Below are 11,111 nucleotides of genomic sequence, written 5' to 3'. Positions count from 1 at the left end.
CTGATTTCCCCATGCTATTTCCTTCAGTTGAACCGCAAGAGATGTGGCTAAATGTTCTAAGTCTGTGCATACCATATTCTGTCCAGGGCTGGTCCAAGGCATTTTGCTGCCTGAGCTGAAGCAGGAAATTGTGCCCTCTGACTTAAGGTGCAGACTAGTCCCCAAAGCTGGTCAAGTAATTTCGGTACTTGAAGCAGAAAAGCCCACAAGCATCTTTCTACCTTCTTGGGAGGAAAAATGCAGCAATAATAAATTAAGTAGCTAATCACTTGCAGCCCTTTCATGGCACCCCAAAATTAACTGCCTGGGGCAACTGCTTCATTCTGCTTATTGGTAGGGCCAGTCCTGATTCCGTCCACTCTTCAAAACACTTGTATTATTGTGCATCAGTGAAAAGATGTCCTGTGAAGAGTACAAACTGAAACATTGGAGGAGCCCATTTTTCAATCCAAGATTTCCATCCAAGGAAAGCTGTCAATAACAACAGAAATGCTTTCTATGGTCAGTTCTGCTGTCCATCTGGAAGCTTCACTGAAGTCCAGAACTGAAAGATTTTGTCATGTGATATGTTCACAAGCTGTGTTGACTGAAAGCCATCACCTTGTGTCTTTCTTTTGTCGGTGTGTACATATGTATATGTGTATGTACATGTATATGTGAAAAATGTTAACAATAAAAATATAATTCGAATGACTGAACCAATTATAGATAGTCTATCAATAGCTAAAATGGTTATGAGACATAATACCAGATACTTGGGGCAAACAATAGATGGTTCTCTTCATTGTACCCTAGTTATGAGCTAATCAGGGGCACCTGATAGATGGCAAAATGGTGGCCTACATGGATCTTTGGTCTGATCCAAGAAGACCGTTCATATGCATCTGTTAATAATAACAATAAAAAGAAACCTGTTAAGCAAATTGCAGACCACTGCATTTTTTAAAGGACAAGCAGCATTTATGCCCTTTGATTTTTTCCAGCTATGTAGTCTAGCTGAGGTCACTGAGAAACACGAGTGATAAAGCATTATCAATCCATCATTCCTGACAGGTGACCATCCGGCCTCTGCTTACAAACCTCTAATGAAGAAGAATCCGCCATATTGCAAGGCAGCCTTTGAACAGTTTGCATCATTAGGAAGCTCTTCCTAATGTTTCGTGTAAATAATTGTTCTTGCAGTATGAACTCATTGGTCCAGATTCTATCCTTGTTGGCAACAGAAAGTAAATGTATTTGCTCCATCCTCTATGGAAGAACACAGAAAGTATTGGAAGATGACTGCCACAATACCTCTTAATCATCTCTTTTTAGGGCTAAACACACCAATTCCATCAACCTTTCATCACAGGACAAGATTTCCAGGACCCTAACCACTTTTGTTGTGCTCCTATGGACATGTTTCAGTCAGCAGTGTGATGTGGCAGCTGAAAAGGCAAATGTAATTCTAGGTTGCATTTTAGATGGTTTAGCCTAGACTAACAACATTCGACTTTTTAGCTGCTGCTTTGTATTGCTGGCTCATATTTAGCTTGTGATCTCCTAAAACTCTATCATGCTCTTTGGCTGTCACATTCAGCAGAGAGGCAGACTTAGAGAGAGTGGCAGTATCACCTGGAGCACCATCACCTCTTCCTTACAGACCACTCAGGCCATATGATGGGGCTTCAACAGAGTCCTCCAGCCTGGGGAACACCTGTCCAATTCATACCACTGCACAGCCATGCTGTAGGAGTCAGTGATTACAGATCAGTCCAAGCAAGCAAAGATTGTTATGAGCTCTCCAGGGTGCTGACAAGCTGCCTTTTGACCCTGCCTTGCCCCCTGCTACCCTGATTGGGATCTGGCAGTACCTACCATAATTGACTGGACTACCAGACCTGCCTTGCCAGGACCCTGCTCTTTGAGATGTGCCCTTAGTCCTATCGACCTGGCCTCCTCTAGAACATTAAGCCAGAAGCAGGCAGGACAGATCCTTAGATCCTTCCAATTCCCATTCATGTCTCTTTTAAACGTGTTCGCCAGAAAGCTCCCCATGCAGCCACCCTAGTTTGTTTAGTGGTCTCCAGTTTCCTTGCTCACCATTGAGTGGGTTGCAATTGTGCCTTAAATATCTCATGAAGGGGCTTGCATTGCAACTGCTGCTAAAATGGTTTCAGCGCAAATCCTGTCTTAAAAGATGTTTGAGGACAAACACCTTCTTGATCCTGGAGCAAATCTCTCTGGAGGTGCATTGTGAACACGTCTTCAAAGAGGCTCATTACCTGAAATCCTTGTGACAACAGATGAGTGATGCCACCCTCCTGCAAAATATGACATACAAGGGGTAAGGCAGAAACAGATCTTGCCTGCTGAGGGGGAATATGCTCCTCAGTCCTGGTACAGAGCCACCAAAAACCATGGATTACACTCCCCAAACACTCCCTTACTGCCCCCCCCTTATGTATTAGTGGTTACCCACTCTGGCTTAACTCACACTCCTGTTACCTGTACATGATTTTATACCATTTTCTAGCATTTAATTGCTCTGCTGTGCAGGATTCAGTTTAAAGTCCTCCTGATCAGTTTTGTGTGACTCCTGCCAAGCATATCCTTTAAAAAAAGAAAAGGAAAGCTACCGTACATACATTATACACCAAACTGCACATGGGATGAAGCAAGATCATTATGATCATTTGGCAAAATGTGCATCAATATTTGTGACGATACCAATGTACATATATTGTCAAAAGAATGGATCTTATATATGAACTTAGCAGCACAAACTGTAATTGCAACTCAGTGGGAAACAGTCCAAAATCTTACACTGGGCACTTGGTACCACTCACCCTGGAATAAGAGCTATAATGGAGGAAATCATGTTGTAATTGTTACCTCCATTTTATATGCATTATAAAATGAAATAATAAAAAACTTTACAAAAAATGATATGCATGCAACTTCTAGCTGGTGGGAGCTAAATACTATGTGATCAGAGTTTTGATTCAAAAACCTCATTGATAGTAGTGGTAGTATAACTTTATATGGTCGAGCATGGGCCAATACCTTAGTGAAGAGAAACCTGGAGTTACTCTTGATATTGGTTGGCATCAATTAAATCAATATTGAGCCTATCCAGCATTATGTAAGCACTTGTCAGAATAACTGTGATTATTAACTTGGCCTTTATAATTTCTGAAAAGAATATGACTAACTTTTAAAGGAAACTGATTATATTTCTTTAGATATCTTGTAGATATCTTATCACCATTTTTTTTTATTTGTCCCAATAGCACAGCTTTGCTCCAGATCCAGTTCTTATAACTAAATCTTTTTACAATCAAAAGCACAAATTGCTTTTTAAAACCTTTTAAACAAAAGAATTTGATTCCCTATCATTCATAAGAAAACAGAAAGTGTAGATATTGAGTGTACATAATGATATTGGAAATCTAGAGTAAACAGATAAGCCAGTAGAGGACAGTTGCTCTGAGTATAAAAGTAGGGACAAAGCAGCTGTAATTGTGGAAAGGATTTGTGGATTCTCTAGAAGATTGCATTGGTCAAGACACTGAGCACCATGAAGTGGCTGATCCTGGTATTGGCTTTTCTCCACCTGTCAGAGGGCCTGGAGAGGTGAGTGTCTCAACAATAGCAACAAATGAGCTGAATATATGACTGGAAATTAAATCAAGTCATACATTTTCAGCCAGTGTTCTTATGATGTTCCATAGCAAAATTAAACCTTCGCTTCTCAGGCTTTGAGAGTTTATGTCTCTCACACTCCCTTGCTTTTATTGAATGAATGGATGAATAATAAAGAAGCACAATGGGCTATTGGTAGCTCCCAATAACAAAGAATAGGAAAGCAGGTGAAGAAAGAGTGCATAGCAGAAGGACAGAAAGGCCACCCATGTTGCTTCTGGTCTCTTGAGATCTTTGTGTTTTATGCAGAGTCATTCTGAAGAAAGGGAAATCCATTCGGGAGAACATGAAGGAGAAAGGAGTGCTGGAGGAATTTCTGAAGAAACACCATGCTGATCCTGCATTGAAATACCACTGGAATGAATACAACATTGCTTATGAACCAATAACCAACAACTTGAATGTGAGTATTGGATCAATATGAATCTGTACCTTTCCCCTCCTCCCTCTCAGAGTGGTAGAGAAAATACATGAACTTGCACATTGAGCTCAGCAGTTGATAATGCTATCAAACAACCCATTCCCCCTACAATAAGAATGAACTGAACACTCAACCGTATGTGCTCAGAGGTATGAATTGGGCTCTCTGTTTTATGACAGCAAGACACAGATGTTTGTCCAGTAAATTATTTCAGCTTCTACTTTTAATTTTGGGGGTTATGGCTTCATGGTATCTTCTGTGCTTGCTGACTTGTCTGCTGAGCATTCCATGAGATACACTAAGGATTATGAGCCTGGGTAACAGATCCCAAAAGGACTTGAAGGTGGATGTTTTCACTACATAACTTTCCTCTACTGAAGATACAAAACATGAAAATGCAACTGCCTTTGTTGGGATGAACATGGCAAGCAAAGATGCATATATCTCTTCTCTGGATGTTGGTAGTTAGAGAAGAGGATTAGGGATTATAATTCTAGCATCTTGCATAACCCTCCTGTTTGCTTTGCTGTATGCTCCTGGAGTGTAGTGTAGTTTACCTTCTTTGTGGGATGCATTGCTAAACTGAAGTCTTCATGATCTAAATAGTCCCTTTGAGATCATTGGTAGCAAAGTACTAGCAAGGCGTTGAAATGATAAAAGCATTAAAAGGTGTGGTGAAATGTCTTTATTCCACCTTACTCAAGTTTTCTCCCTTGGCAGTCTTTCTACTTTGGAGAGATCAGTATTGGAACTCCACCCCAGAACTTCCTGGTTCTCATGGACACAGGTTCTTCCAATCTCTGGGTACCTTCTGTGTATTGTAATACTGCAGCCTGTGGTGAGTACTCTACACAGTTGCTGAAAGTGGCTGTTTGTCTTCAAGAAAGCACTTCATTTTGTTTAGAAATAATCTTACTGCAAACCTTATTTGCAGCTTTCAAACTTGGAATATCATAATAATATATTGACTGACAACCCTAAGATTCTCCTCCCTCCCCTGATTCTGGGCACAAACCCGTCTTTCTCTGAGTACAAATTCTTTATTTTTTCTCAACATATCATGAGATATAATACTAGAGCATTGTGTGTGCACGGTATGGGTTAGAAACAGCAAATGGTGTTGTGATGGCCAGATACTATGGTGCTACTCAGCTAAGAAGTGCAGGAGGAATAGTCAATGCAAGCAGATCTTATGAAAGCAATAGCATATTGCATTAATCAAGATGGACAAATCTGTCAGTTTCAGCTTTTCATTTTGTCCAGTCTTATGTTCAATTTGTCATATTACTGCATTGGTTTGCAAATCTTCTTTTAAAAAGTCCTCACAGAAATGCACATATATTTTAGTCACATTTCTCCCAATATACACATTTTTGTATGCCATTTTGTCTAATATACACATTTTCTGCAAGCAATTTCCCCTAATGTATACTAGCCACAACAGTTATTTTCTACCTTCTCTGTCAGAGTCAGCATGACTCAGAATAGTGGCTGCTGGGAATCACAGGTGAGAAGAGAAAACTGTTTGCACTCAGATCCTGCTTACTGGCTTCCAATAGGCATCTGATTGATCATCATGACAACAGAATTCTGACTTAGATGGGCCATTACCATGATCCAGCAGCTCTTCTTATGTTCTTATATAATGCATTTTAGTATATTATTTTCACTCATATCATACATTTTTATGTACAAATGTTCTTACGATGAAGATACATTATGAAGCTGTCCTCAAACCATGTTAAAATGGTGCAGGCCCTTCTTTTGACCAACAATGGGGACCTTCTGAGGTAAATGCAGTCACAATGCTTGTATATTTTTGTGAGAAGTGCCCCTTTCCTGTTGCCTCCTTTTTAGCCTCTTCACTATGTGTGCATATAAGAGTTCGTAGGTGGCAGGCTGGGTCTGTAGCAAAGTCAGACCTGTTGTAAACTGAATCTTGAGGAGAATGAACACTGCATGCTAATGGGCAGCTTTCACTGCCTCATAGAGATAGATTTGTACTCTGTGTTTCTTTTTTATTCTAGGGAACCACCATAGGTTCAACCCCAGTGCATCTTCCACTTACTCCAACAATGGACAGACATATACCCTATCCTATGGGAGTGGTAGCTTAACTGTCATGCTAGGCTATGATACAGTGCAGGTAAGTGAACTTTGCACTGTGAGTCACTCATCCTTAAGTGTGCCACATTCTGGGAATATTCAAACTAAGGTAAAGCTAATAATTCTGGGAATCCAGTTAACAATGCCAGGAGTCCTTTGCAGTTTAAGAAAGCATCCTGTTCTGAGCTCAGCATCGAAATCTGGATTTAACAAGTGCAAAAAACTAAGTTCCTAAGCCACAGCAGTGACTGGTGGTACTCACTGAGATCCAGTTTTGCTGAGACTGACACCAGACCACATTCTGAAGAATCCACTCCACTGGGTCTCATTGTCTCTCTGTGTAGAATTATTCCTAAACTGATGAGTATTGCCTGTCAGTTACCACGATTTACGTTGCAAGTGAACCCCATTGATTCCTTCTCCCCAGGTCCAGAATATTGTCGTTCAAAACCAGGAGTTTGGCTTGAGTCAAAATGAGCCTTCCAGTCCTTTCTACTATGCCAGTTTTGATGGGATTTTAGGCATGGGTTATCCCGGCTTAGCGGTAGCAGGTCCCACCATTATGCAGCAGATGCTAAGACAAGGGCAGCTTTCTGAACCCATCTTCAGCTTCTATTTCTCCCGGTAAGATCCAAAAGCTGATATTTTTGTCAGGGGCATGTGCAAGACCGGCAATCTAGGATAAATAAAGTACTCCTAAATGGTTCCATCCTTACAGTAACAAAAGACAGTTGAGAATGAGTGTACGAGCAATTGATGCAAATTAAGCTTTCTGTTAACTCTGTGACCCTTCTTAATCAACCTTCCCTTTTATTACCATCACTGGAGTGATGAAAGGATGGATTTTCACCAGTGGAGTAAGATTCTGATCCTTAATGTGGGACAATCTGTGCCCGATGTGTTCTTTCCCCCTTTGACCTGCCAACTGTTTATTACTCTCCATTTATGCTTTCTCTAATCTTCTCTAGGCTTATTTACCTGTGGACTTATAGAGCACCATCAAATTTATAGGTAGTTAGAACTAATCCTTGTCTGTTTTAAACCATTTTTGTTTTATCAGCCAACCAACTGCTCAGTATGGAGGGGAAATGGTTTTGGGAGGTGTAGACAATCGGTTGTACTCTGGACAAATTACCTGGACGCCTGTCACCCGTGAATATTACTGGCAGATTGGTATTCAGGAGTAAGTGGCACACATAATTTCCATTTTATCTATACCTAGCTGTGCTTTCCTGCTTTAAACATGTTCCTTTTCCAGATGACAAAAAAGGCTTTGCCTGCTCTATGGAGTGGCCGCCTTTCTGCAGAGTGGGGTACTTTTATTCCTCCTGCTTACTGCTTTAGAATATGTGTCTTGTGGGCTCGGGACTGGAATGAAACGATTGCATCAATGGATATTCCAGCTGGGTATAGCATTTACCTAAAAATAAAAATCCAAAAAAGTAACAATATTTTGCAGTATGACTACTGAGAAAATATAGATTTTCTGGAACTAAAATGTTGTTTTGAGGAAGACATATAATGTCTGCATCTTTATTGCGTGCACATACTTGAATGCGTGTAAAATCCAGAAAGGGCATTAACAACTCTGTCGTAGCCAACGATCACTCTTTTGTGCCAGCCTCAAGAGAAGCAATAGGGTTAATATCTTAGCATGAAAATGGATTGGATGGATCAGTGCATAATCTACTCCAATTAATATATGACAAGATGAATCCTATGGGGAAACTCTGTGAACGGGAGGAAGTGTAGGTGGGGAGAACTGAATCTCAACCAGTGAATTTTCTGTATAATATATGTGGAAGGAGGTGGCGCGTTTTGTCTCAATGTACAATGCATAGCTACAGAGGTGAGTCTCTGAGAACCCATTTGGGGCCTTAATATCATTTCTTTCCTCTGCAGGTTTGCTATTGGCAGCCAGGCTACTGGCTGGTGCAGCCAAGGCTGCCAGGCAATCGTGGACACTGGAACATTTCTACTTGCTGTCCCCCAACAGTACATGGGGAATTTCTTGCAAGCTGTAGGTGGTCAAGAATACAATGGTGAGGTGAGTAGATGAGGTAATTACAGAAAGACACACCTCAGGAGACAGTGAGCTGCTTGCAGGAAACACAATGTGCTCATATAACTTTGCTATATGCACCAAAAAGAAAGGAAAACATTTTGCTTGTTTTAGCCTGTTTTCTACAGGGGACATGACTCAACCAACCTAGCCTACTCAAATAGTTAACCTTCCCTCTTTATTTGTTCATTTTCAGTTTGTGGTGAACTGCAACTATGTCCAGAACATGCCCACCATCACCTTTATCATCAACGGATCCCAGTTTCCACTGCCTCCATCTGCCTATGTCACCAATGTACGTATATACCATATTGCTAAAAATAATTCCCCAGAACAGTATGCATTTTGAACCATGCTATGTTTATAATACCTGTCTCCTTGATCCTTGCCCACCCTGGCTTATTAAAGGGAGCTGGGAAGGGCTGGGCAATGGGCTCTGTGGGGTGGTGAATGCTTCCCTCTGTGAGGGAGCTTTCCCAGACCTGCTGAAAGAGGCAATTATAAATAATAAAATTATTATTATTATTATTATTATTACATCATTATCGTATTCTGTCATTAAACCTTATAATTACCTGATTTCTGTTTTAAAAACAGATTACGAGTCTGGTTTTTTATACTAAGGGGTGGCATTTTATTTACTCAGGAAAACTGTTGTAATGGTGCCTTATATTTTTTTCTCCTAACCCTTTTTGTGGGGTCATTTTAATTTTATTTTTTGAGATAATGGACCTGACATGGATCTATCATTGATGTTAGAATTCTTTTCTAGATTTATAGTTGCAGATTGTTCCTAAAGATATGTTTGCTCGGACTGTAATTGCCAAAAGCAAGAGTATGAGCAGTACTAGCACCTATAAAATAGTGAAAAAGAATCCCTCCATTTTGTCACTTCTCCCAGAGTGGAGATGATGCTCACTGGGCTGGCCTCACTATTGGCCCTGTCTGCATTGTGGCCAGCCCTGAATCTGGACATGTAGATGGTCAGAGACATACTGGAGCATATAAAATGTGGATCTCTAGTGTGTCTTTGCAAACAAGTCCTTATTCCAGACTTCCTTGAAATGCCGTCTTATTTATTTCCCCAGCACAGGGTTAACTTGTTTTCTTTTGTTCCACAGAATAATGGATATTGTACAATTGAGATTGAGGCTACGTACTTGCCTTCTCCAACTGGGGAGCCACTGTGGATCTTGGGTGATGTCTTCCTTAAGGAGTATTATTCTGTCTTTGATATGGCCAACAACAGGGTGGGCTTTGCACCTTCAGCCTAGATAAAGAAAAAAAAGCCCAATTCTTTTCTGGATCAATAGTGCTACTCTTTGGGAATTCAACAGAATCATTCTACATTGTTTGTAAAGGAAATTGCAGTATTCTTACCTTTCCACAATTCATCTGCTACTGCTTTTATACTATCAATTCTCTTGAGATCCATTGCTATGGAGAAATAAATACCAATATGCCAAATTTCTAGCTGTCTGTTTCAATACTGTATGTGTGGGTATCTGAGGTTCATTTTAGGAAACAATCTAGGTTGTTCCTTTTTTCTATGTCTTGTCTCTTCAGTAACTCCTCAGGTCTTAAAATCATGAGTTCTGAATCATGAACTAGGAGTCTATAATGAAATTTGAGGAACTCAAATTTGTACCCTCTATGGCATTGATTCCAGTTTTGGAAAACTGGATGGGATCAATTTCTCCCAAGGTGTAAAACCAACTTCAGCAATAAAATATCAGCTTTAAAATTTTGCAGGTTACCAAGAGAAACATAAAAAACAAGTACAACATGTGTCATAAATCTACATAAACACATTGATAGTCCAAAATTTCATTACTTTGGCAGTCATGATGTTTCATCTTTTTAGGACTGCCAGCGTCGATAATGGTAATCATCTAATAAATTTAGCCTAGAAAAATAAAAGCCTAAAAGAAGGCATGATATAATGAGCAGTGTCAAGAGAGTTACTAATTATTATCTCAAAATACCAGAAATTGATATAATTCAATGAAATTGATTGGCAGTAAGTTGAGGACAGCCAAACAGAAGCACTTCTGCACACAATGTGCAATTGACTTTTAGAATTCAGTATCACAAAAGTGTTGATAGCCGTTAGCCCTAGATGGATTTTAAAGAGGAACAGACATATTAATGAAGGATAATCTGCCAATGGTTATTAGCAATGATAGCTTAAATGGAGCTTCTCTTTTCAGAAACATTATTTCACTGATTGCCAGATTTGGGGGACAAACAGGAGATGAATATCTTCATCATGCCCCCACTCATGGCCCCGTTACAGATGATAGTATGCTATACTAGACGTACCTTTGGTCTGACCCAAGAAGACATGTATTTATCTACCTATTAAAAAAGAAGAAACCTGTTAAGGAAATTCTATTTCATATTAGGCTATTATTTTCTGACACAATGCAGAAAAGAATCATTAATAAAGATGACATACTCCGAGACCTAAGTCCATGGTGTGTTTTTGTTAGGATATTTTTGATGCACTGATACTTCTCCCAATGGATTGTCATGAGGCTTTCTTGGTTTCTACTTACCTCCCAGCTACCATCCGGTCCCCTTTTGTGTAGAAGTAATTGAGAGGGCATGCATATACTAAACCACTGCTATCTGTGCTTCCAATTGCACAAGTTCCAATGCTGAGCATTGGAAGTAATCAGCTAATACTTGAAAGCACTACTCAGCTCATGTGTGGGTGTGGAAATATGCAAGCATGGTGATGGTGATAACACCTGAAGCTGTACAGTGGAACCTCGGGTTACATACGCTTCAGGTTATACACTCCGCTAACCCAGAAATAGTGCTTCAGGTTAAGAA

At 40.0% G+C, this 11,111-nt stretch overlaps 1 protein-coding gene across 1 annotated transcript; it reads left to right on the top strand.

Annotated features, from left to right (window-relative positions):
• The first annotated feature begins 3,509 nt into the window (after positions 1-3,509).
• On the top strand, positions 3,510-9,740 carry LOC128416057 (pepsin B-like). Its single transcript, XM_053393125.1, has 9 exons — positions 3,510-3,615; positions 3,934-4,087; positions 4,826-4,943; positions 6,133-6,251; positions 6,639-6,835; positions 7,272-7,394; positions 8,114-8,258; positions 8,470-8,568; positions 9,395-9,740. The coding sequence occupies exons 1-9, from the start codon at positions 3,560-3,562 to the stop codon at positions 9,545-9,547; spliced, it is 1,164 nt and encodes a 387-aa protein (XP_053249100.1). The 5' UTR covers positions 3,510-3,559; the 3' UTR covers positions 9,548-9,740.
• The last annotated feature ends 1,371 nt before the right edge of the window (positions 9,741-11,111 follow it).

The sequence above is a fragment of the Podarcis raffonei genome, chromosome 6 (genome assembly GCF_027172205.1).
Source record: "Podarcis raffonei isolate rPodRaf1 chromosome 6, rPodRaf1.pri, whole genome shotgun sequence".
NCBI classification, from domain to species: domain Eukaryota; kingdom Metazoa; phylum Chordata; class Lepidosauria; order Squamata; family Lacertidae; genus Podarcis; species Podarcis raffonei.
The sequence above is the reverse complement of the archived record's forward strand: the minus strand, read 5'-3'. Positions and strand labels throughout refer to the sequence as shown.

Excerpts from the sequence above, each read along its gene's own strand:
- LOC128416057 (XM_053393125.1), top strand. The coding sequence starts at position 3,560 with ATGAAGTGGCTGATCCTGGTATTGGCTTTTCTCCACCTGTCAGAGGGC. Across the intron at positions 4,944-6,132 it reads TTGTAATACTGCAGCCTGTG|GGAACCACCATAGGTTCAAC; the intron begins GTGAGTACTCTA and ends TTTTTATTCTAG. Across the intron at positions 7,395-8,113 it reads TGGCAGATTGGTATTCAGGA|GTTTGCTATTGGCAGCCAGG; the intron begins GTAAGTGGCACA and ends TTTCCTCTGCAG.